At 32.1% G+C, this 23,855-nt stretch overlaps 1 protein-coding gene across 1 annotated transcript in view; it reads right to left on the bottom strand.

Moving 5' to 3' along the window:
* Positions 1–609: 609 nt before the first annotated feature.
* Positions 610–23,855, bottom strand: part of Sbf (SET domain binding factor) — a 44,560-nt gene continuing 21,314 nt past the window's right edge. The window contains exons 7-15 of the mRNA XM_080155407.1: positions 22,325–22,402; positions 19,656–19,772; positions 18,050–18,555; positions 17,544–17,728; positions 16,953–17,002; positions 15,772–16,721; positions 15,143–15,355; positions 3,997–4,140; positions 610–3,487 (exon numbers count right to left, since the gene is read on the bottom strand). Of these exons, the coding sequence (XP_080011533.1) occupies positions 3,326–3,487; positions 3,997–4,140; positions 15,143–15,355; positions 15,772–16,721; positions 16,953–17,002; positions 17,544–17,728; positions 18,050–18,555; positions 19,656–19,772; positions 22,325–22,402 (2,405 nt within the window). The 3' untranslated portion in view covers positions 610–3,325. The remainder of the gene's footprint in view (positions 3,488–3,996; positions 4,141–15,142; positions 15,356–15,771; positions 16,722–16,952; positions 17,003–17,543; positions 17,729–18,049; positions 18,556–19,655; positions 19,773–22,324; positions 22,403–23,855) is intronic.

The following is a 23,855-nucleotide window of genomic DNA, read 5'->3' as shown; positions in this document are numbered from 1 at the left end:
TATCGTTTGAAAGCAGTAAATGTAATTATTAGAAAATTTTTATGTTTAAAATTCATATGGCCAATGATGACAACATCCATAAAAGCTAAGCTCTAGCGAAGGACAAACGAACAATATCCTGTAGTGTCAGAACTTATCATCAGAACAATAATTTGTAAGTCTAAATAAAATTGTACATAAATTTGTTGCAAAATTTAGACTGTAAAAGGAACTTCTCATTTATTATATTTGATAATAGAGATGCTTCGCTTATAATAGGATTTAGTATTCCAAAAATCAGATGAATAGGATAATTATATCAAACAACAAGTTTAAATCTATAGGACAATTGGTAAAAAGCTAACCGTTACGGACGGACCTACCCGAGTTATAGATAAGCGTCGCATTTAAAAACAATAATGACAACCTCCATAAAAGCGAAGCTCCAAAATCACAAGATAGGACAAACGCACAAAAACTTTTGTAGAGTCTCAGAACTTTATTACCAGAACATTAATTTCTAGGTCTTAACATATAAGTCTAAAATAATGAAAAGAGCCAACCGTTACGGACGGAAGAACTAATTGACCTTAATTTAGAAAAGCTTCGCGTTTAACAAACGTAAAACAATTTTCTATGGATTCATTTTATTATTTTTTTTAGAACATTAGACAATATGGAGAGGTAATGAAAGTAGTCCATACAAGTTTATTTAATTTACATAATTAGAATTTTACATATTATATAGTAGATGGAGCGGACATTTCTTGCCAATTTGGTCAAAATTACATTATGATTAATTGGCACTTAATTAGATAAAAACTAAAGTGGGGGGGGGGGGGATTTTATAAGAGATATCTAAAAATGGTGTTTATTACACTTTTTATATATTTAAACAGTCATTGAAAGTTCAATTGAAAAAAATACATATAAAAATTGTACTTTAGAATGTTAAAATAACGCAATTTACGATATTAGTAGATCTCCTTCCCTTGTTGAACTTATTTATATTTGCTAATTAATTTGATAACATAACCAACCTAGGTACTAAAGGAAAAGTTTCTATCTCATTTGTAAGTGCCATTTGACCACATATGTAATTTTGACAAAATGGTTAAAATTGTCCACTGCCCCTATTTGAAAATCCGCAGTAGGTTTATTCAAAAATCATGAAAGCTCTTGCGAGTTTTTGTTCTTGTTGCTTAATAAATGTTTAATAGTTATTTGTCGTATTTTAATAATATTAATCATGCTGGAATGGACATTCCAATTATTCTGTTAATGTTTGATCAGATGGCAAAACTTGAAATTTATCTCTCCCCTTTAGGACGAAAAAGGTATAAATTACAAAATTTGCCCCATAATCAGTATATTGACAGAAAAATTTGGAAAGCTATTTCCGTATGTGCAACATTACAAAAATGCGATACATAATTTTTTCGTGATTTAAATGAAAATGTATGAATTAGAATATTATTTATTATTCATTATCCTTTTAAATAGGTATGATAATACAAGTTTATCTTGGGGTGATACTTTTTTACAGATCTCGTAATTCAGGCACAAAAGGCACTTTCATAAATCAGACATTTTGAGATGATTGCGAGTGCCCTTAGCACTTGCCTTACAAGATCTCAACTTAAGTACTCCCTTAAAATTTTTAAAAATCATATTATCTTTTGAGATTTTATTAATCACCAGACGCGACGCTACTTTGGACAAAGGGTTGTTTGATTATGCTGACTTTCCGCAATCATTATTTTTTTACATTCTTATTTAATAGTAACAAGATGTCTATGTTTGTGTGTACCTAAAGATCTCGCTAACCGCTGAACTGATATGGTTCTCATACTTATAGGTCCTGGGAAGGTTAATAGCCATTTTGGGGGAGTGTAACACCACCCTTCCAAGAGAAATCGCCTCTAGAATTATTTTTTACTTAGTTCCAAATACCACAAATTGTAAAAACAAATGATTACGAAAATTCAGCATAGACACACGCCTTTTTTTTGACAATGGAAAAACAAAAGGGTAAATATTTTTCTGTGTTACTTAATGCATTTTGGATCAATTAGGTAAATTTTCAATCAAGAAATATGGTAACAAAATCTAAATTTATACTTTATATTGCAAATAAAAAATTGCACTAAAAATTTAATCAAAATTATGCCTAAATATATAAAAGTAATGTTAAATTCTAAAAAAAATAGGCCAAGTTTAAGGCACCACATTTTTTCTCGTTTCGTTAGGGTGTAAATTATCAATAAAAAAAACCCAAAAAATATTATATTCTTTAATGCAAGCTTTTTATAATTCAAACAGTAAGACTTATTTCACATTTAATTATTTGAAATAAATTCTAAGGTATATTATGCTACTAAAAAGACAATAATATGAAAAAATACAAAAACGGAAGAAAATAAAGGGGTAAAAACTTTGATTTAGTAAATAGGTTCACATGTCATGGGTAAATTTCAATTTGGCCTAATATGAGCACAAAAAGATTGTTTAATTTTGAAGAACATCACCAATTTTATATAAAAAATATACAAAAACATAACAGCTTTAATCTTTTAAGCTAAAAACCGCTGAAATTTGTAAGCCTAAAAAATGTAAGACACCAAAATAGTCTAAAGCTGCCTTTTCATTAAAATAATTCCTAGCTATTAAATTTTTCAATAAGGTATAAAAAGCTTCAAATTTCAAAATACTCAATAATAGGGAATGCTTTTAAGTTGTTAGCGCTAGTAAACAAAAAAAGAGAAACATTTCATTGGGTAAAAAAACACATAACTTTCAATAATATGGGTAAAAGAAAAATGATTAAGCAAAAAATATCATTTTGCATAAATTACAAAAAAAACTAAATTATAATATTTTAAAATAGTTCACCAGCTAAGTAAATTGTAAAATATCCTTTAACATCTATCTATCTATTCTAATAATGCACTTTTTTCGATTTTAAATAATTAACAATTGCTAAAAATTAACAAAATTATAATTTTGATTTTGTTTGTTGCTGTTGTTTATTTGTTTAGTGGCAGCTTTTAAAATTTCATTTATCTCTCTGTCATGTATTTATAAAAAATTATCTATCTATCTATTTTACTAACTCTCTCCTAATTTGCAGCTTATTATATAATTGCATAAATAATAATAATAATATATGAATAATATAAAGTTAAAATAATCAGTATCAGATTTTCTTCCAGTATTTCATTTTTACACTCAAATCTGTAGAATAAAATTTGTATGAAGCATCAAAATTTCAATATAATACAACTACTAGCAGCAACTTTTCGCATAAATGTCTTCTCTTATTTTCTTATGCTTATATTTTGTGGATCTACAGGCAACTCTTAATTTTTTCTTGCCACTGTGCGGCTTGTTGAGCTGTCTCAGCACAGAAGCTGTATTTTTTCTGGCTGGTGTGCACGTCGAAAAAGCAGCGGTCCTCCATTTTCTTGGGGGCGCCCGGCAGGGAACTTCCCTCAACTATTTCACGGACCTAGAAGCAATATTATTAGTTAAAATCATGCCAATCCTATCCTATTTAATAAAGTAAGTAATCTCCTTTACATTGAAGCATCTTATTTGTCAAGTGAAAGTTTATCTCCACCCTTCCAAGTTAAATCACACCTAGAAAAAATTACTTCCCCATCCTAATTTTTTAATTACTTAAATAAAATTTTAATGGATTGGGCGAGTAATTTTTTTCTCAACCTAGTGCCCCAAGAGGCGTATAGCAGCTATTTTAATATTAAGTAGATTTTATAAAGATTTATAACGGTTCTATTTGCTTGTCAGTTAAGATCTACTAAATCGATTGAGTTCTTCATTTGAAGAATGTTTAAAATAGGTCCCTGAATGGTTACAGGCCCTTTTTACCTTCAAATTTAAGTATTGGTATGGTTTTAGGCCATTTCCCTGTTCTCCCTGCTCTTTTAAAGCCACATTTGAAGAATAATCAAACTCGAACATAACTGCAGACAAATTAAGGTAAGAAAAAACTCCAACCTGTGACAAATCAATCTCTCCTTTAGCTATATGATCATTCTTATGATCATAGTACAGTATCTTGTGTTGTATTGAGTCCAGCACGTACCATCTCAGCTTCCAGGATACCTTCATCAGGCCTCCAGGTTTCTTGTACAGGGCGCCCTGGACATTTAAGATTTAATAGAAAAAAATACACGGAAAACTAAATTTCAAACCGTCTTTCAGATAAAATAAAATTCCAAGGGAATGGATGAGTTCTACCTAGAAGTTCATAAAAACAATGAGTTTATATGTTAATAAAATTCTGTTTACTCTAAATAATTCAAAGAAAATTTTTATTTCATTTTTTCTAGGGTGGGGTGAGGGCTATTTCCTTTTATCAAACCTGGCGAATTTCTTGGGAAGATTAGATAGAAATGGGTATAACCCAAGAAAAATTTGAAAACAAAAATAACTGTGGGATGAATTTCCTCATCCCCTCTAGAAGCGAAGATAATAATTTAAGTAAAATAATTTACAAAAAAAGGTAATCTACTGTGACAGAAAAGATAAAACTGAGAAAACTCCTCTTGTTAATGCATGGGAAGACGATTAAAAAAAGCGCGGAATAGCCGCATGGCGGTAATAGGCATGAAAGCGTGAAACCAAACAACCAAAGTCAGTATGTTTTTTCAATTAGCTAACTTCATTTTAAAAAATAGCAAAATTGTTGTGTTGTATGTAAATAAGATCTTAGGAACGGCTAAGTCACTAAATAATAATCTAAAGAAAAAGAAAAATAATTCTTATTATCAAACTAGTGGCTTCGTCTTTTGCATCTAAGGATTCTCTATTTGAAGGGTAATATATAAATATAGCCTTAAACCAACCCGAGAGCTATGTAAAGATACCCTAAATTGGAGAACTCAATCATTTCAGTGGTTGACAAGACCAACAGACAGACCCATGAAAAAATGCATAGGCTCATATATCTCAGGAATCTTCACCGGAAATTTAAGTTGTCTATCTTTAATAGCAGCCGTGAAAATCACAATTCCTCCAAAGCCTTATGGACTGACAGACAGGCAAAGTAATTAATAGAGTAGCTTCGCGCTACTGAAAAATAAGCATTATGTGACAAATGTATAGTATCACTGTATTTTATAGAAAAGTAGCAAACTTATCTTTCTGTTCAAATTTTTAACGGGATTGTTTGGACGCTAAAAACGGTTAAAGGAAGGGGGATGAGAAAGCAAGCTTTGGGGAAAACTAAAATTATACATAAGGAGTAGAGGGGGTTATATTATGTATTCTATATAATTTATGTTTATCGGAAACACTTCTTTCCACAGTTTATATAATAATTAGTCATAATATACGAGGCAAATTAATTATCTTAGCGAAAAAAAAATTCATCTATAAATTGTAAAGCTTCTTTTAAAATATATTAGGAGGCTCAACCTTTAATTTCATATAATCTAGCGGCTTTTTGGCAGCTTGTTTAACAGCTGCGTGTTGAAAACTGCAAAAAAAAATCATGTAGGTATTGTATATTAATGTAGTGTTTGACGAAAAACTTTTCTGCTTTAAACATTCAAATGTATGTCTTTAAAAGATAACAAAAGTGACGAAAAACAATTCGCTTTTCTAAATAATGATCAAATAATCAAAAAAAACTTATGCCAAAAATTATTTTCGTCAAGCCACTTTTTCAATAAAATTACATATCATTTGTGTTATTGATTTCTCCACTTTTTATAAGTAAAATTCTAAACCTGGCAAAAAATGTCCACTAAATCAAAAAAGGATTAGAGCATCCAAAAGTCGCGAAGCACAAAATTTTTATACATATTTATACATTTATATGAGTATTGGTTACAAATAAATCAGACGTAAATCTAAAATAGCCAAAAAATGAACATAATCTATAGGTTTAAAGGGATCCAGGATATCTTTGTTTAATATATTTTGGGCAAAGTAGACAGATCCATAGTTATCTATTCATGGTTACCCGGGAGAACTGATTAGGATTTAGGTTCTTTATTGTTATGGTATTTTTAATTTTATTTGTATCTTATATTTTTTTGATTTTATGACTATGTTTATATGCCCAAATAATTATGTTTATGTTTTATCTTAACATTTCCTACATAGTGTTGCTGATTAAATGAAGGATGGACAAAGAGACAGTATGAGGTATAAAGAAGCTTCTCTACTTAAAAAGGGGAAAGAAAATTATTGTAACGCTGGGAAACTAGGAAGCAATTTGTCTCAATAACTGAAAACAAACTCACAATTTTCACCTAACCATTCAGTTTTTTATGTCCATCTATTTATAAGTAGCGCAGCTACTATGGAACTTTATTTATGAGAGAGATAGGGGCCATTGGACTGGAAATGTAACTGATACCCATAGATTCTTCACGTTTTCTTATTTGTTGTCTCAAAACTATAAGTAGTTTTCTTGAATTTTGACCAAACTTTTCAACTAATAATTTAATCTATGTAAGGGGTTAATTTTGATTATCATCATTTTATCGTCTATTTTCTTATCCTATAAGATCCTAGATTTAAGTACTGCTTAAACATATCTAAAATTCTTGTAAATAAATATTTTTCATTTATAGAGGACACAATATTAAATTAATCTACTATTCTTTCTTTCCCCAAAAATCTCAGATTAATTTGTCTTTAAATTCACTTGCAAACACCTTCTTATAAATTCATGCTTGTTAAAATATTAAATTAGCTAAAGGCATATTTTAGGTGAAATTGTAAAATAGGACAATTGTGTCTTTTATCTTTAAATAAATTTGAATTAAAGCCTTTTCTCATTACATTAGAATTATAAGACTTTTTAAATGTAATATTGATCGGCATTTATGATCTTTAGACTGAAGTTGAAGCACAAAGGATATATTAACAGGGGAAGAATTGTCGTCAATATAGCTTGCTAATATCGACCTCATTTATAGAAGGGTATAGGGGTTATTTTAGCCAGCTGGGAGTATCACGTTATCCTAGAACATGAAATTCTGTTGCAGCATCCAAGTCATAATATATCGATTAGCACAAAATATGAGAATTTACCGTTAGTCAAGGAACATAAATAATGTAAATTAATAATATTTTTCTATATTTAGTATTTTTCCTTCAAATCGGATAGTTTTTTTTATGGTAATTCAATCATGTTAGAATCATCCTATTGCATTCAAATTTTACATTATGATTCTTGTTACAATAATGAACACTTTTAAGACATATCTAAATAAAACTTTTAAAGCCCTTCAAATAATATTCTGTTTCTTAAAGTACTCTAAAATTGTTAATGTTCGTTTGTCCGGCTGTCTAATTTGTTGGGCTTCGCTTTTGTGTATTTTGCCATCATAGATATATTTGATTTTTTTTTGTAGGGGGGTAAAATAATACTTTAATAATATACCTAATATTAACAATAAAATGTATTTTAAGTACCATAACTAAATATTAATAGGATCTCGTATCATCTTTCAGAAAATATTTGCTCATAATAAAAGTTGTATATTACTAATATTTATTAGATTAATGATCGATAAAATATAAAATCTACAGGGTAAAAGAAAGGGGAGCATGTATAATAATTTCTCGTAGTCACTGAGCATTGGCAAGGGGAATATAAAAATGCACACATATCATTTTTATAAGCATATTTGGCTGAAGCTTCATGGTGGTAAAAAATGTCTTCTAAAAATAAAATATCAATTTTTGATAATCTTTTTGTATATTTGAGACTTTAACAAAAGTTGCTCTTTGTTTACGAAAATTTGACCAGTCTCCCATCTTTAATAATAGTGTACTTAAAAGGGTATTTGGCAATTAAGCAATAGAATTGCTCTCTGAATACGAAAATTTTATGCATTTCCCCCCTCCTTCACCGAAATTGCTCATTGATTACGATATTTTAGAAAAATACCCCTTCAATTAATTTTATTGGGAAAATGTTCTTGAGGCAATAAGGTGCGTGCATGGGGGGGGGGGGGTGTAGCTAACCTTACAGCTGTTAAAGTGTATCTTTTACTAGAATTATTCCTTGATTACGATATTATTACAATTTTCCCTCTCCTTTAATTGTACAGGGGAAACAGAGAGGTTATAAGGTAATGAGGGGGAATGAATGTGTATATTAAATATTAATACCAGTACATACTGTAGTAATTTCAAACCAATAATACCAATTAGATTGTAAGGTTAAATCCCTCTGTTCTACTATTGGCAAACATAAAATCTCTCCCCTATTTTCAATTTTGTTTAAAAACTTAACTCTAGCCCCTTGCAGGGAACTATTACAAAACAATTCGTAAACTAACCTACGAAAAGAAACACAAATCAGTATTATTAACTGTTTTTTTTTTTTTTTTGGGGGGGGGGGGAGATAACCTTAGGATTTACTAAGTCTGCCCCCAAAATTAGCTGAAATTACAAAATATATTTTTCGAATTTTTTCAGTTTTTGGTTACAGTTCAAACCAAATAATCTTATTTCCAAACGTAAATATTATAGGGGGCAGATTCCGTGTGTTTCACTGGAGATTCGGGGGATATTACTGATTGTGCATATTCATTGTTGTTATAGCATAAGTTATTAAGTGTGTTGGCTAATTGTTATTACGAGAGGGCTGGTTGTAAAGAAATCTATTAACCAAATATATAAATTACTCCAAATGTTTGTTCTATTATTTTTAACAATATATAGTGGCCGCGCTATAAGCTTTTAGGGGTATGTTAGTTAAACTCCCCCACGACTACTTTGTTAAAAAATATCTAAATCCCTCCAAAACAATATGCTATGAAGATATGCCTTTCATTTTTAACCCCTCTACGTTACAGAACACACCCACCGCTTCAAATGACAAAATTGAAATCCTCTAGGTTAAGCCGTTTTAATCATTTTATTTAAACTACTTTGGCAATAAGGATGATAAAAATAATATTCATATGGCATTATTAATCAAATTAAAATCTTTTTAAGTTAAAAAAAACTTATTAGAAACTAAAACCAACTATTATTAGGAGACACAAAAGGGTAAAATTATTATGCAGAGAGGGAATATTGAAAGTAATAATGTAATTACGAAGCACAGTATCAAACTAATTAACTAGATTCAATATAAATATATGTATACAATACAGGGTGTACCACAAACTAGAAGATAATTAACTAGATTCAATATAAATATATGTATACAATACAGGGTGTACCACAAACTAGAAGATAATTAACTAGATTCAATATAAATATATGTATACAATACAGGGTGTACCACAAACTAGAAGATAATTAACTAGATTCAATATAAATATATGTATACAATACAGGGTGTACCACAACCTAGAAGATAATTAACTAGATTCAATATAAATATATGTATACAATACAGGGTGTACCACAAACTAGAAGATAATTAACTAGATTCAATATAAATATATGTATACAATACAGGGTGTACCACAAACTAGAAAATAATTAACTCAATTCAATATAAATATATGTATACAATACAGGGTGTACCACAAACTAGAAGATAATTAACTAGATTCAGTATAAATATATGTATACAAAATAAAGGGTGTACCACAAATAAGAAGATAATTAACTAGATTCAATATAAATATATGTATACAATACATAGTTTACCACTAAATGGTACTGAAACTGCTACAAAAATATCCTTGTAATATTACCTAAAATTCAACTCCTATTTAAGCTCCAATTAATTACTCTTAAACAAATATATCACATTCTAAAATTATTTCATATCTAAAGATTTTAGAAATATGTCAATCTCATGGGACACCCTGTATACATACTCTATAGACAAACATGAACAGATACACCTTGCTAAGTCAAACAAACAAGTACAAACTTATTAGTAACCCTTTTGTTAACTTTCAAATATACAGGGTGCGCCACATATCCTCGGACATTTTCTAAATTGTAAACAAATGAACATAAAATCGTCAATTTTAAAGATTTTATTAAATTTTAAAAACTGGGAAGCAAACTAGGTATATGACTATTAGATTATTGATTAAAATCGCCGCCAGCATCAATCATCGCCTTTACCCGCCTCCTCAACCGCCGGCAGGCCCAGGTCAAAATATACCTGTCCAAGATGGCGAAGTTCTCCTTGATAGTGGCAATGGGGGAGGTCTTTGTGGTATGGGCACGTCTATTGGTGCATGCTTCAAAGTAGCCCTAGGCCCAAAAAGCCATTGAATTAAGATCAGGCTGCTGGGAGGCCCCATTTCCTTAGGAATGTGAGTAACCGCAGGATCCTAATTCACCCAACTTTCAAGCTACCATTTGACACGGAGGCCTTTATTTAGACCACAGTTGAGCTAAAACGACGTTCTATACCTTTTTAGAAATGGCATGAAGATTCAAATAGGGTTGTCAGCGCAATCCATAGTCTAAAATGAGTTTTTAAGTTCCATATGGGTCTCTTAAGTCGAGAACCGAGAAATTTTCACGATTTTACACGATTTTTAAAGTTTTTGACATCTCTAAATCTGTCACGTTTCACTTTGCCGGAGTACTACAGCCAAGCCATTTTAGATAGAGAGCTCTAGTCTTTTCTAGTGTCTTACTTATGTATCTAACAGTATCCCCAGCAAGTTGCACAACTCTACCTCATCTACAGATGGGCTGAGGTCCGATTTATTAGGCCCTAGTCGAGAATCCAGATTATACCACCGGCGCAACTCGAATCTGCCTTGTTGAACATAAGCGCAGCCAGCTCGGAGTACGAGCCCATCTTCGTCCAAAGATTTTTTTGTGCTTAAAGGTCATTACCTAAGGTTTTTATAGTGGGGTTAAACGTCCTGATTGGTCAAGTAGTTTTGACGCTATGGCCGTTTAAAGAATGTCCGAGGATATGTGGCGCGCCCTGTATTTAATTAAATTTTATATATCAAAATTGGATATCCAATTGATATTTATTTCCTTATGAAAGTACTAGCAGCAGCGCCCCTAGCATCTGGGGGCTCTACATTCGAAGGGCAGAAAAATAGCCTAAAACATTACCCAGACTTGTTTTTAAAAAATCAAATAGCCTAAAACCATCTCAGAGCCTATAAAAAGCTTCACTGTAAAGAAGAACCATATCGGTTCAGCGGTTAGCGAGATCCTTCGCTACAGACAAAAAAAGCTTATTACTTTATATTACAGGATAAGTAAATTATATCTTATTTATAAACGCCCTAAAAGTTATTTTAGTTAAGAAAGGGAATTTATTTGTATTATATTATGTAGCTAGTGGTAACACAGTATATACCTAATATGGTTAATATTTAAAGGAGAAAGGTGGGAAGGTAAATAATGGTTATTTAGCATGTATTCTTCCCTTTATCATATTTCTTTGCTTTCATAGTCGGAACCTTAAATTGTTAAATACACTTTCTCTAATATCTATTTTTTTGGATAAAATTGTAATATAGGTACTACATAATAAAAATATAAAACTTCCAATAATATAGTATATGCTTTACATTAAAGCAGCGTTGCGGAGCCGTTTGATTTTGGTGCGGCTCCGATTCCGGCTGTGATGATAGCGGCTCCGGATTTGGCTCCGGCTCCGACCTAAAATCAAGAAAAACTCGACATATGTTTTTCCCACGTCTATTTTTGACTTTTGAAGGTTTTAAAAGTTAAATTTTTGATGAAAATGGACTTGAAAAACTTAAAAGGGGCATTTGCACATGACAAAACAGAGTTACCAAATTATAATTTATAAAAAATCTCTTTATTTATCTAGTCCGGAGCCGGAGCCGTTTTTTAACGAAAATTTCGGCTCCGGCAAAATATGGCGGCTCCAGGGCTCCCGGCTCTGGGTCCGCAACACTGCACTAAAGTTATTTAATGGTTCATATTCGATCTTCAGGGGATTGAGGTCTACCTCATATGAACATATTTTTGCAAATAATCCACTTGTTTCATGAATTGTTCAGTAAATCTAAAATATCTTGTTTCATTTCTTTTTTTCATGGTTGGCTGAAGAAGTTTTGGGCGTTAAAATTAAAATATTTTTAGGGCCTTACGATAGTTTGTATCAAACAAATTAGAATACTTCCCCCTTTGATTTTTTTTATATAAGCAAAATACAATATTATTACATGTTGTCTAAATTCATTAATTATTTTGTTACAAAGGAACTAAACATATATTTAATTTCACGTAGCGTAGCTACTTAATATTAGGTCAATCTGTCCGTCTTAACTAGTATGCTGACAAAGATAGGCGCATTATCTTTATGCTCAATTATAGTATAATATTAAAATTAGGAGTAGCTATGAGCCTAAAAATAGTTTTGAAATAACAAAGCATACAGTTTATAAAACTTTAAAGTTTAAATCAGGCAACAATTGGAATACCTAGTTATAGTTTAGTAAAAGGAAAAAGGGATAATTTAATGGAGGAGAATCCATTTTTTTTCGGAATCGGAGAACGAATATTATCTCAATCGATATTTCATTACTTGGATGTTGCACCAGATTTTCATGTACTCTGTTAAAATGATGCTCGCAGCTGGCTAAAATAACGATACCCCTTATCAACCACCTTTATCCCATCCCTTCCCTAAAACTACATGAACGAATTGACAAATAAATGAGTTCAATATTAGCAAGCTAAATTGACGACAAATTTTCCCCTTTCAATATATCCACGTATATCCTATATCCATTGAAAAGTCCTAGTTTTACAATATCCATCAAAAGAAGCTGGCACGGTTTTAAAAAGGGGAGAGAAATGTTTTGATTCTGATTTATGCTAAATATTTTATGTCTAAAGTTAAAAAGTTAAAGTAAAGTTGTCTACAGGGATAACTATCACAGAAATAAGAGAATAAAATAATATCATGTTTGTTATAATCCTTATTTAAAAGTAACAGGATGTGTAACTGTTCATCAGTGTATTTGTACCGAAAGATCTCGCTAACCGCTGAACCGATATGGCTCTTATTAATTATATCTAAAAATTGCAGTGAGATCTTACTGGGCTAACAAAGCTAGTATTAAAAAAATCATTTTTATTTCGATATTCGTAGAAAACTGGCTATAATACGATACGATTCATGATTTACCAGTACAACTTTGAACTGGTTCCAATCCAGCGGATATTAATCGGTTTCGTTGCCAAACTGGAAAATAAAATAAAAGCTACTCTGAGTCAAAAACTTGCGAAAATACTCCCTTGAAGAGTTCATAAATGAATTCTTGAAATACATTTATTTTACTAAACATTTCAACTTCTTATTTAACCTTTTCTCCGAATCACAAGTGACAAATTATTGAAAACAAAATTTCCGATAAATATAAAAAGATTTGTCAGTTTTTGTTTTGATAGGTTAGTTGTCTGTCAAATGAAGTGTGCAACAATTCACAATTTTAGTGAAATTTTAGTAAAAAGCAACAGGATGTCATCTATGACCTGTGTGTACCGAATGATCTCAATAACGTTGGACCCATATGGGTCTTCTTTACAGTGAAGTTTAACCTGATAAGGATTTTAACTATTTTGAGGGAGGGTACCAACCGCCCTCAGGAAAAATCATCCCTAGAAAAAATTACTTCCTTTAAAATCTTATTTTCTTTTAAAGTCACCCCCCCCCCCTTCCTTTAAGTGTTCCTAGAGGTTTCAGGATAAGAAGCCGCTAGTATTATATAATTTGTTTACTTGTGGCAATGTAGGAAAATGCAATTGGACCCCAAAAGTTTCTGAAAACATTCTTTAATTCGTTGTTTGTTAGTAAGTATGTTTGACATTCTTACTTGGATCTTACACCAGATTATCATGTGCTGTGATAAAGTGAAACTTGTAGCTCACTAAAATAGCGATACTAGGGATGGCAATCCGTCAAATTTTTGGACCGGATTCGGATTCTTACAAGAATCCATTAAAAAAATGGCGGATTCTTGCGGATTCTTATTTTTGGCGGATTCCGGATTCTAGCAATATTTTAAAAGGCTTTTCATAAGGATTAAAAAATAAGTGCTACATATGTCCTAATAAATAATGTTCTTGGTGTTCTCTATAATTCACTTCAGAGAATCGAACCAGATTTTAAAAGATATTATATATATATAATGATGATGATGACAACTCTTTAAAAAAATCAAGACGCTAATTTTAGCCTACCAATAAGAATCCGAATCCGCTATTAAAAAATTGGGCGGATTCCGGATCCCGGATTCGGATTGCCAACCCTAAGCGATACTCCCCATCCACCCTCTTTACCCCATTCGCTCCCCTCCTACTGGATGAAGAACTGACTGATAAATGAGGTTCGTATTAGCAAGCTGACGCCAAATTATCCCCTGACAATATATCCACGTATACATATATCCTATATAAATTTCCAAATAATACAAATTAAAATTTGCGTTATCTTTAGAATACTGTTAAAATGATCGTCTTTGTCTAGACATTGATAAGAAAATTCATATAAAAATCAAGAATCTAAAGGAAAAAGACACTGGCAAATATGTACATCCCCAATGATTTTACACAAAATTAGTGGAGATTACATTAAGTGGTTGTAACGTTTGGACACTTAACTTTATAAACCAAACAATCAAAATTTAATAAAAGTCCCTAAAGTTTTTGAGCAAACGAATAAGAAAGTGTTATTATAAAACTTATTGGACTAGTGTAATAGACAGCACAATGTCCCCTCCCTCCCTGGATTTAACTAGTGCACAATCAATATAACCTATATCAATATTTTTCAGTTGAGGTGGGTAACAGTGACATTTTTATAGGTATTTTTAATCCACCCTATGTCTTTCAAAATGCGTTAATCGTGCTTTAAAATATGGAGATAGTAAGTAAAGGTAATATATTGAAATATCTTAAGGATTTATGTAAGGTTTCGTGATTTTTAGATGTAACTCATAGCCCTCATTAGTACGCTAATTTTTAACACATTTATCATAGAAAAATAACTTTTTTATTGCATCGTATTGCAGACAGCTTTCCATGGATATCAAATGAAAAATTATAAGATTAACCAGTTTGTTAGCTCGGGCCTTCGGTATTAATTTTATTATTTTTTTTATCTAATATTTGTAGAAAATTGTCTGTAATACGATGCTATATATAATTTTTCATTGTGGCGGATATTAATCAGTTTCGAAGCCATAATATTTACCTGATAAATAACATTAGAAGACTCTGTGGTTGTCTCCCGTCCGCGGCTGAAGGACGAAAAATAGTCCGCCCCGTTAGAGGCATTATGGCCGCCAGCAGCCCGCGCGTCTGCGTCAATGTTTTCACTGGTTGGGTCGCGGGTGACCGCCTTGTACTTTGTGCACGCTTTGGGGACCTGGTCACGACACTTCTCGTGACAGTTTAGCCCACAGTCCTGATATAAAAATAGGAATTATAATCGATCTTTTAGAGAGAGAAACAAATATGCACTCTAGTGATTTTGTTTAATTTTTGACAGTTAGAGGTGGTTCATTAACAGATACATGCCATAATTGTAAATTGGCCACCCAGGAGGTAACAAAGATTAAAATACGTGGATAAATGCGCCCTAAACCAGTTCTAATCGTCAGAGGTGAACCATGTAGACAGATACATAATTAAGCATTCTGATGGATGGACTATGTATAACGATGTCTTGAGCTGACATGTGCGTTTTCAGAATTGGCCACCACTGCGATTTTCTGGCACATAAATAAATAAATCTTTTATAAACTGAATCTTTATTGTTTGGTACTTTGATTGATATCCAATTACTTTTTTAATCAAGACTTTAAATTACACTAATCCTACCTGACATTTGTATCCATTGTTTGTAAGAAATAGAAAGTTGGAACAAATTTCACAATATGTTGGCGTCGTGTAGTTAAACTTCTCAAACCGATGAGGCACAGAATAAGCTCCAGACCCTTCTCCTCCGTTGCCACCGGACCCGCCGCCGACAGACGTAACACCCATCTTGTGCCGCAACAGAAACTCGTTCGTCGAACGTTTGTGCATGTCCATACCGTATTTGCGCGCGTACATACTCGGCGTTGTCACCTTTGGTAGGCCGAGGGCATTTGCCGCCGATGGCGGAGGTGGTGGTGGCAGCGCCGGGGGAACATCTAACGACTCCCAGTGGGCAGACCAAGGCTGCGGAGGACGGCCTAGTTGTGCCTCAAGCTCTCTAATTTCTTTTAATAATTCAGTAATGGAATCCATATGTTCTCGGGACATGTCATCATATCCTTTCATCACAACTTGATTCTCGTCGGTTGAGCCGCCGACACCGCCGCCACCGGCCGTTACAGCCGTCATCTCCATCTGCTGCTCCTGCTCCGCATCCATTTCCGCGTACTCAACATCGTACTCCGGGCCTGACCTGAGGTTCTCATGTGTGTAATAGTCCCACAGTACCAATGAGGACAGATTGTAGTAAGGTCGCAGGATTGATGACTGTAATTCCGGACAGTACAGATTGTTGAAAAACAACGGTTTCCGCGCGGACAACTGATCAATGTAGTCAAACACCGACAAATTCATCATTTTGTTGTTTGAATTGCTGCCGTTCATTCCGCCGACACGCGACGATGTGGACTCCTCCTCATCTGAGCTAAGGGCACCCGTGTCGTAGGACCTGGTCGTGCTGGGAGTCGACCTGGCCAGTGACGCGCTTCTGTTGTTGGTGTTGATGTAATTAGGTGTCTGCTGGGGATCATCCAGGCCAAGGAAGCTTGTGTCCATACGAGCCTCTTCAGAGTCTAAAATCATAAATTATTAAAGACAAGCTGTTAGTAATAATAATTTGAAAGTTACTAGTTATGCTTTTCATAAAAAAGGCTGGCAATTTTCTGTTATAATCGTACTGCAAGAAACTTTGGAAAAGAATAAAACGAGCAAACTTAAATTAATACTTTTAAGAATAACAATCATGTTTAAAATTGGAGAAAAAATATGAAATGCCTAGAAAAAATAAGTATTCAATTTATTACCTTTGAAGAATGTGTCGAATCTACAGCTCACATAATGGAAGGCAAGAAATCTAAAATATTTTTATTTTACTAAATTTTTTTTTAGTTTGTAAGAGTTTTATTTATCAATTCTCTAAAACATATGTCCTATCAAAAGGTAAAAGATATTATCTGAATATACCATTGAAATACTTCAAAATCCTTTAAATTCTATTTATAATGTATACCTATTAGTAAATTGATTCAATTTCCAATTGAAGAAATTTAACAGTTTTTTTTTCGGTGTGGTTAATTTCGTCTAATTTTTTTTTTATACTTGGGATTAAGTTTGCCAATTTAAAAATATTTTAAAAGTTTTATAAATATCCGAAGCGCACCTGAATGTGTTGACATCTATCCACCCCACCCCCCCCCCCCCTACAACCCCCTTATGCACGCCTATGCGTGATTTGTTTGTTTAAACTATCATTGTTCTGATTTAATGTGCAGATGTGAAAATTATGTTTTTCATAATTTACGCTGTACATTAATATATCGTCCATTGACTTATCCTTTAAGATACCTGCATAGACCTAACTGTCAACTTCTCCTATTTCTGGCAAATAATCTTACTTGAGATAATAATGTGAGAACTCGAAGGAGGCTGGGAACTGGTTCAGCAGCTGGTGGACAATATCCAGAAACTGTAGGAATACAGGGGTAAAGCCACTGTCAGGATTGTTGTTGGTCAGGTTGCTTCTGTAGGTGAACCTGTGCCCGAAGGCCAGCCACTCCTTCTCTATTAGCACGCGGAAGCCCTGAAATTATTTTTATGTTAACATAGCTAAGAAACTTTTTATGTTTTAAAAATAAAATAATTTGCAATGCGTCTATTAAAATAAGGCCTACAGTTGCTTGTTAGAAAGAAATTATTCTTTTTAACAAATGTCTTTCCTCTCCTTCTTCAGCTGATCAAAAATATTTTTTCTTTAGTTAGGTATACAATTTGAATATAATGTAAGTAATAAAAAGTGTTTCTTAAAAATGAGTAGTTGGAGACAAATAATTCTTTCTTCAGATAAATTAAATATCTTTCAATGTTTTTTTTTTGATCAAAAAAGAATCTTCTTATTGTTTACCTTAATTGTTCTGTAATAAGGATCCAGACATAATTGTGCGAGGCTGGAGACCTGAGCGGTCACATCCCAACCATCCTCCAGGCAGACCATGACACTGCTGCCCATGCTGTCCATCAGGTAGGTGACAGCCCCGGCTATCTGCATCACCGTCTGCAGGTGCTCCAACCACTCGCTCTGCTCCACAAGGCTCAGGAACCCGTGCTCTGCCGACGACGAGCTGGACGACGTAACAGCGGCAGCTGCTCCGACGCCACCGCCAGCATGGCTGCCTCCGGTAGCCGCTGAGCTCGGATGACATGCACGCCGCAGCTTTTTGAAAGCATGGCGCAGCTTGCGCGAGTCTGGATATTCTATGGGGATGAATTCTACGCGGGGATGGGCATCGACCCTGGCACCCCGCATAGACTTGCTGTCAATGAGGATGTAGAGGGTTGCCCGAGGGATGGTGTAGGTGTCAGGTTCGGGCTCTGCACTGGATCGATACGATCCACGTAACGCTCCTGAACCTGCGAAAAATACTTTAATTAATTCTTATTTAAAATATACATCTACACAGCGATGGCAATATGAAACTGCATTAAATTCGATGCTTGCCTCAGATTGCCTTCCCTGCTTTATAAGCGAATAAGCATATGCTAATCAAAGCTATAAAAAATATCCTCTTGCTTTAATGAAATTTTGCAATATTAAAATTCTTATCAACTTAGATTTTGCTTCATTATGTTATATTTTATAAAAATCATTCTACAGTAACATGATAATTTTAGGTCGTTCACATTGTTAGAAGTGGAGCAACTCTAAAATTAGGGTTATATATGTACGCACATCCCCTTGCAGCAAAGTTTTATTTTACAATTCAATTTTATACACGGTCAATTGAATTAATTTAATATATCACTATAAAATCTCTTAATTTTCCTTTTTCATTCTTTGATATTGTGGCACTGAGTGACATATTTGTTCTTGTTATTTTTAAATGTTGAAATTCGCACTTTATTTGTTTAAAGTACAAAGAACGAGTAATGTGTAGTTAACACTAGTTTAATATATTAAAGAATTTATCAAACATTAAAGAATATGAAAACAAATTCTTTATAAATATTGAAAATCACAAAACTTCACAAGTATACAGTAGCTATACTCATTAAAAGCAATCTTTAATAGATAATAAAAGCAGGTTACATATCAAGGATATCAAGGATATATTATTATATTGCAATTTATGCATTTTATAAGCAAATCTTTTGTAAGCAACTGATGTACACTGCACTTTCCCAGTTGAGGAGTTTGATAAAAAATGAAGATATATCCATCTATCCAGGTATAAAATCAATAAATTGGACCCCCCCCCCCCTCCCCCTCCCTTTAATTTGAGTCAAGTTAGAAGGTATATTGTGTGTCAAGCCTAGCACTCCAGGATATAAATCAAACAATTCAAAAACAGAAATCCATTGCAATTCAGATAGAGTAGTTTGAAGTCAAAGATTTTTAGTTACTCGGGAAAAGAGGGTTTGATTTGCTCTGTTCGGGGGGAGGGAGGGGTGTCAATGGGGTCATTCTTAACTCCTCAACTGGGAAACACCAAATGGTCATATATGTATAGAACCTGTTAGAGAAGTTTGAGAGCCCAGAGTAAAGCCACTTCTGGAGCTAGAGAAACCGCCACCCTTCGGCATGGAGAAAGAAAGACGACCTCCAAACGGTCTGCTGCTGGAACGCATACCTTCACAAGCAAAAAGACATCTGGCGGATTTTTTCAAACCAAAATCTACTATATTTTTAAGCAGTTGATATTATAGTGAGTAATTTGACTTTGCTTACTTACTTGATACTTTTTTTTGAAAAATCTAAATCAGCATACAATATTTGGACTATAAAAAAATGAATAAATATTCTATTAAATATCAGCTGACTTAATGAAAACACTACAAAAGAACTCAAAAAATGTGAAGAACTGAGAAGAAAACAAGCTACATACAAAAAAAATCATGGAAAAAACTTATAGAGAAATAGCAAGCAAAAAAATGAAGAGAACTGAACAAATGGAAAAATAGGACATAACACTCCAAAAGGAATTAGTATGATAGAAAGTGCAGCATTTAGGTATAGGTTTTAGTAGACTTTTTAGCTGAATCTGATATCTCAAGACCAGAAATAATTATTTATCGCATCGTAATAGACAACTTTTCGAGGATAAATAAAATTAAAAATTATAAGATTACTGTAAGCCAAAACTGGTAGGTATTAATCTTATGATTTTTTATTTGAATATTCGTGAAAAATTGTCTGTAATACGATGCTAAAATATATTTTTTCAGTATGGCAGAGAAACGGCTCTAATCCAGAAGATATCAATCGGTTTCGAAGCCATATTGGAAAACATTTTTCCATAAATCGAGCCTAAGACTAATTATTATTCATTCGTTTCGTAATCATACGCGTACAAAAATAGCCTCTTTGCTGCCAAATGATTAATGAATCGAATGAATTGTCAGTGTTTAATACTTTTTATGAACGTTTAATGGCCAACTGCACTTAAATGCACATTATCTAATTATACTATTTATTGAATAGAATGTTTGTCAATGTCCGTGTACAATGAAGAAGCACACAAACTAAAAATATTATTAGTATTTTCAACTTTAAGACTGTCGTATTGTCTTAAAAGTCATCAAATATCACACCAAAATTGTTAATTTTTATCTTCTGGCCTTTTAATTACAATCTAATATAAAAAATTAAATTTTTAAGTACCTAGGTACCTTAGAAAAATTATTTTGATATAAAAAAAAATCACGAAACCCATTTTTGTTATTTTTGTTTTTTATTTATCTAGCCTTTGTTACAAGTGTGTTATAATCTGCTTATCGCCTCGTTTCATAGTCATTTGGCCGCTTACAAACCAAATATTGCTATTGATAAATATTCATGATCAAGCATTTTTAGTATTTTTGTTAAATAGATATTTTGTTTGTCATATCAATATAATCTAATTTCTACAAAGAAAGAAATCATAAAGAAATTAGTTGAAAAATATTTTTTTTACGGGGAGGTGGAGAAGTTAGTTTTTAAAACTGAGGGAGCTCCCTAGTAAAATATAGGTTTTTTAGCCAAAAAGATGAATACTCTAGAAATTTGACCAGATATCATTTATTTATACCTATATAGAGAGCGCCACGTTTTTATTTAAATCATAAGTGCATGGCCTAAAGAATAAAATGCATTTGAACTTGAGTGTATTTTTTCTTGAAAAAAAGCTGTAAAATTACGTTTTTTAACTATAAAATTCATTGAAAAAAATCCGCAAGTTAAAAAATGAAAAATCCGGGAAGCATTTTAGTAATAAAATTCATTCTTAGTGTGATTTATTCTCAAATAACAAAGATGCCATAGTTTGCAATAGATCATTGAAGAGATTCAAAATAATTTGTGTTGCTTGTGAAAGAAAAGGCAAGAATTGCCAAGATATGGAGAAAAATGAAACATTGTTCCTTCTTGTAAATCTAGTGCAAATGAAGGAACCAACAGGTCTTTGTAATACTTGTAAAACATATTTATTAACATATTTTTAATTATGAATTATAAATTCAGAGTTATTTGTCATTAAAAGCAAAACTTTTCTGAAAATAGTGTCGGTCTGTTTGTCCGTCTGGATAGTTTTTTTCCGTTAACTTGGGCATCTTAGAATTGTCTTATTCATTTTAAACTTTGCATGGTGATTCCTGTAGTAGTTAAGTATTTATGATTTAGAAAACGTAGCAACTGTATAATCGTTCCAAGAATGTCCGTACTCAGTTTTTCAACAAATTTACTCCAATTTTGTTTTGACATTTAAATTATTTACATATATTATGATTATTCTGTAAGTGTTAATGTTTGTTCGTCCTAGTGACCTATTCCAGTATGAGAAACTGAATTGCAATAATAATTTTTTTGAAATTTTTATATACTTTGAAATTTATTTCAAATTTTGAATGTCATTTTAGTTAATTAATTTATTTCTATACAAAAAAAAACAAATATTTTTGTGGATTTAAAAGAACTTCATATAAAATAAATAAATAAAACTTGTTGAAATGATGTTAGATCTTTGGAAAATAGAGGGTTTTATTATAAAATATGAAAAAAAATTAGGCCATGCACTTAGAATTTAAATAAAGACGTGGGGCTCTCTATATAGGCATTAATAAATGATATCTGGTCGAATTTTCAGAGTATTCATCTTTTTGGCTAACAAACCTATATTTTACTAGTGGGAGCAAAGTCACTCTAAACCTGATTTTCTTCTTTCTCTTCTGCTAGAGAAGCTTTTACTCCGTCGAGAGGAGTATATCTCCGTCCTTCCTACTCCCACTAAAATTCAAGCCAGGTTTTATTTCAGTTTTAGTAAAAGCGGTTTTTAGAATATTTTAGACACCACAGTAATAGAAGCAAAGCTTGTTCTTTCCCTTAAATAGCCTAACGAGCACTGAAAACCCCACCCTCTCATGATTTAAATAAATTTAAAAATCATGGGGGTTTTCTGTGCTCAACTGGACAATTTGAGAGCACCGAGGTAAAAAACAATTTTAGTCGCGTACGGTAAAAATACCCAAGGAAGTTTCATTTATCATGTCTTGTCCTTTTTAGTCAGATACCCTTAAATTAGGTACCCTTTTATCAAAGGAGAAATGTTTGTTTTAGTAAATAATCAATTGTTGAACAAAAGAAAAGACTTAATTGCCATCTAAAATTAATATAAAATATTATGTTAAAGCTAACATTTCTATAATATTCTTTTATATTTATAGCAATGAAATGACAGATTTATACATTTTTTTATCAGACAAAATCATGATAATCAATTTTTGCCAGCAATTAAAAAATTCCACTAAAAAACAAGTAAATCGATTTCAATAAGTTTTTCAAATTCATTACTCAAACTATATATAATAGTACAGAAAAATCTTCTAATGAATATCTCGTTTTATGCTATTTTTTAAGAATAATGTATCAAAATACTTTTTAAATAAAGCAGTTTCTCTGTAATTGCGGTTTGTCTTTAATATAAAGTTACTTGTGAAAAGCATATGCTTTTAGTATACATAGCCTTATAATAAAGTAACAGGATCTGTCTGTACCGAAGGATCCTCCCAAAACGCTAAACCGATATGGTTCTCCTTTATAGTATAGCTTCTAATAGGTCCTGGGAAGGTTTAAAACTATTTGGGAGAAAGGTATCACCACCCTCCCAAGAGAAATCGCCGCTAGGCCTCTAGTAGATAGATATTGTCACATTTCAAAAGTAAGCAAAATGCTATCTAAATCAAACTTTTGTACTTTTATTCATTTAAACTGTATTATAGTTTGCCGTTCTTTGTTTCTTCATCTTATTGCTGCTACACTTTATATGGACATAATTGTCCTGGTAAGTTAAAGAAGTCCTAAGCTATATAAAAAAATCCAAGTCTATAATTTGAAGGAAGCGAAGTATAACCAAAATTCATGCAACTTGTTGACAAAAGATAAAAAATTATTGTCTACAATTGATCAGACTTTTTTCATTCAACTTTTTTTTGTTTCCAATATGACATATTTTCAACTCTGCATGTAAATATGAAAATATACTAAAAAGCCTAAATTCAAAGCAATATTATCTACTTTTTGATTTTAAATCTAGGGTTCCACTTCTTAAAGATCTTCTCTTCGTGGTGAAGCCTAAAAATGCTAATAGATACACCATGTCAAATTATGCTAATTCTAGTGTCAAAAGTGTAAAATTAAATAATAAAAATATATTAACATGCAACTAAAGACGTTAAAAAAA

This window comes from Acartia tonsa, chromosome 4 (genome assembly GCF_053477335.1).
Source record: "Acartia tonsa isolate MP-2025a chromosome 4, ASM5347733v1, whole genome shotgun sequence".
In the NCBI taxonomy this organism is placed as follows: domain Eukaryota; kingdom Metazoa; phylum Arthropoda; class Copepoda; order Calanoida; family Acartiidae; genus Acartia; species Acartia tonsa.
This window is presented reverse-complemented; position numbering and strand designations above follow the sequence as displayed.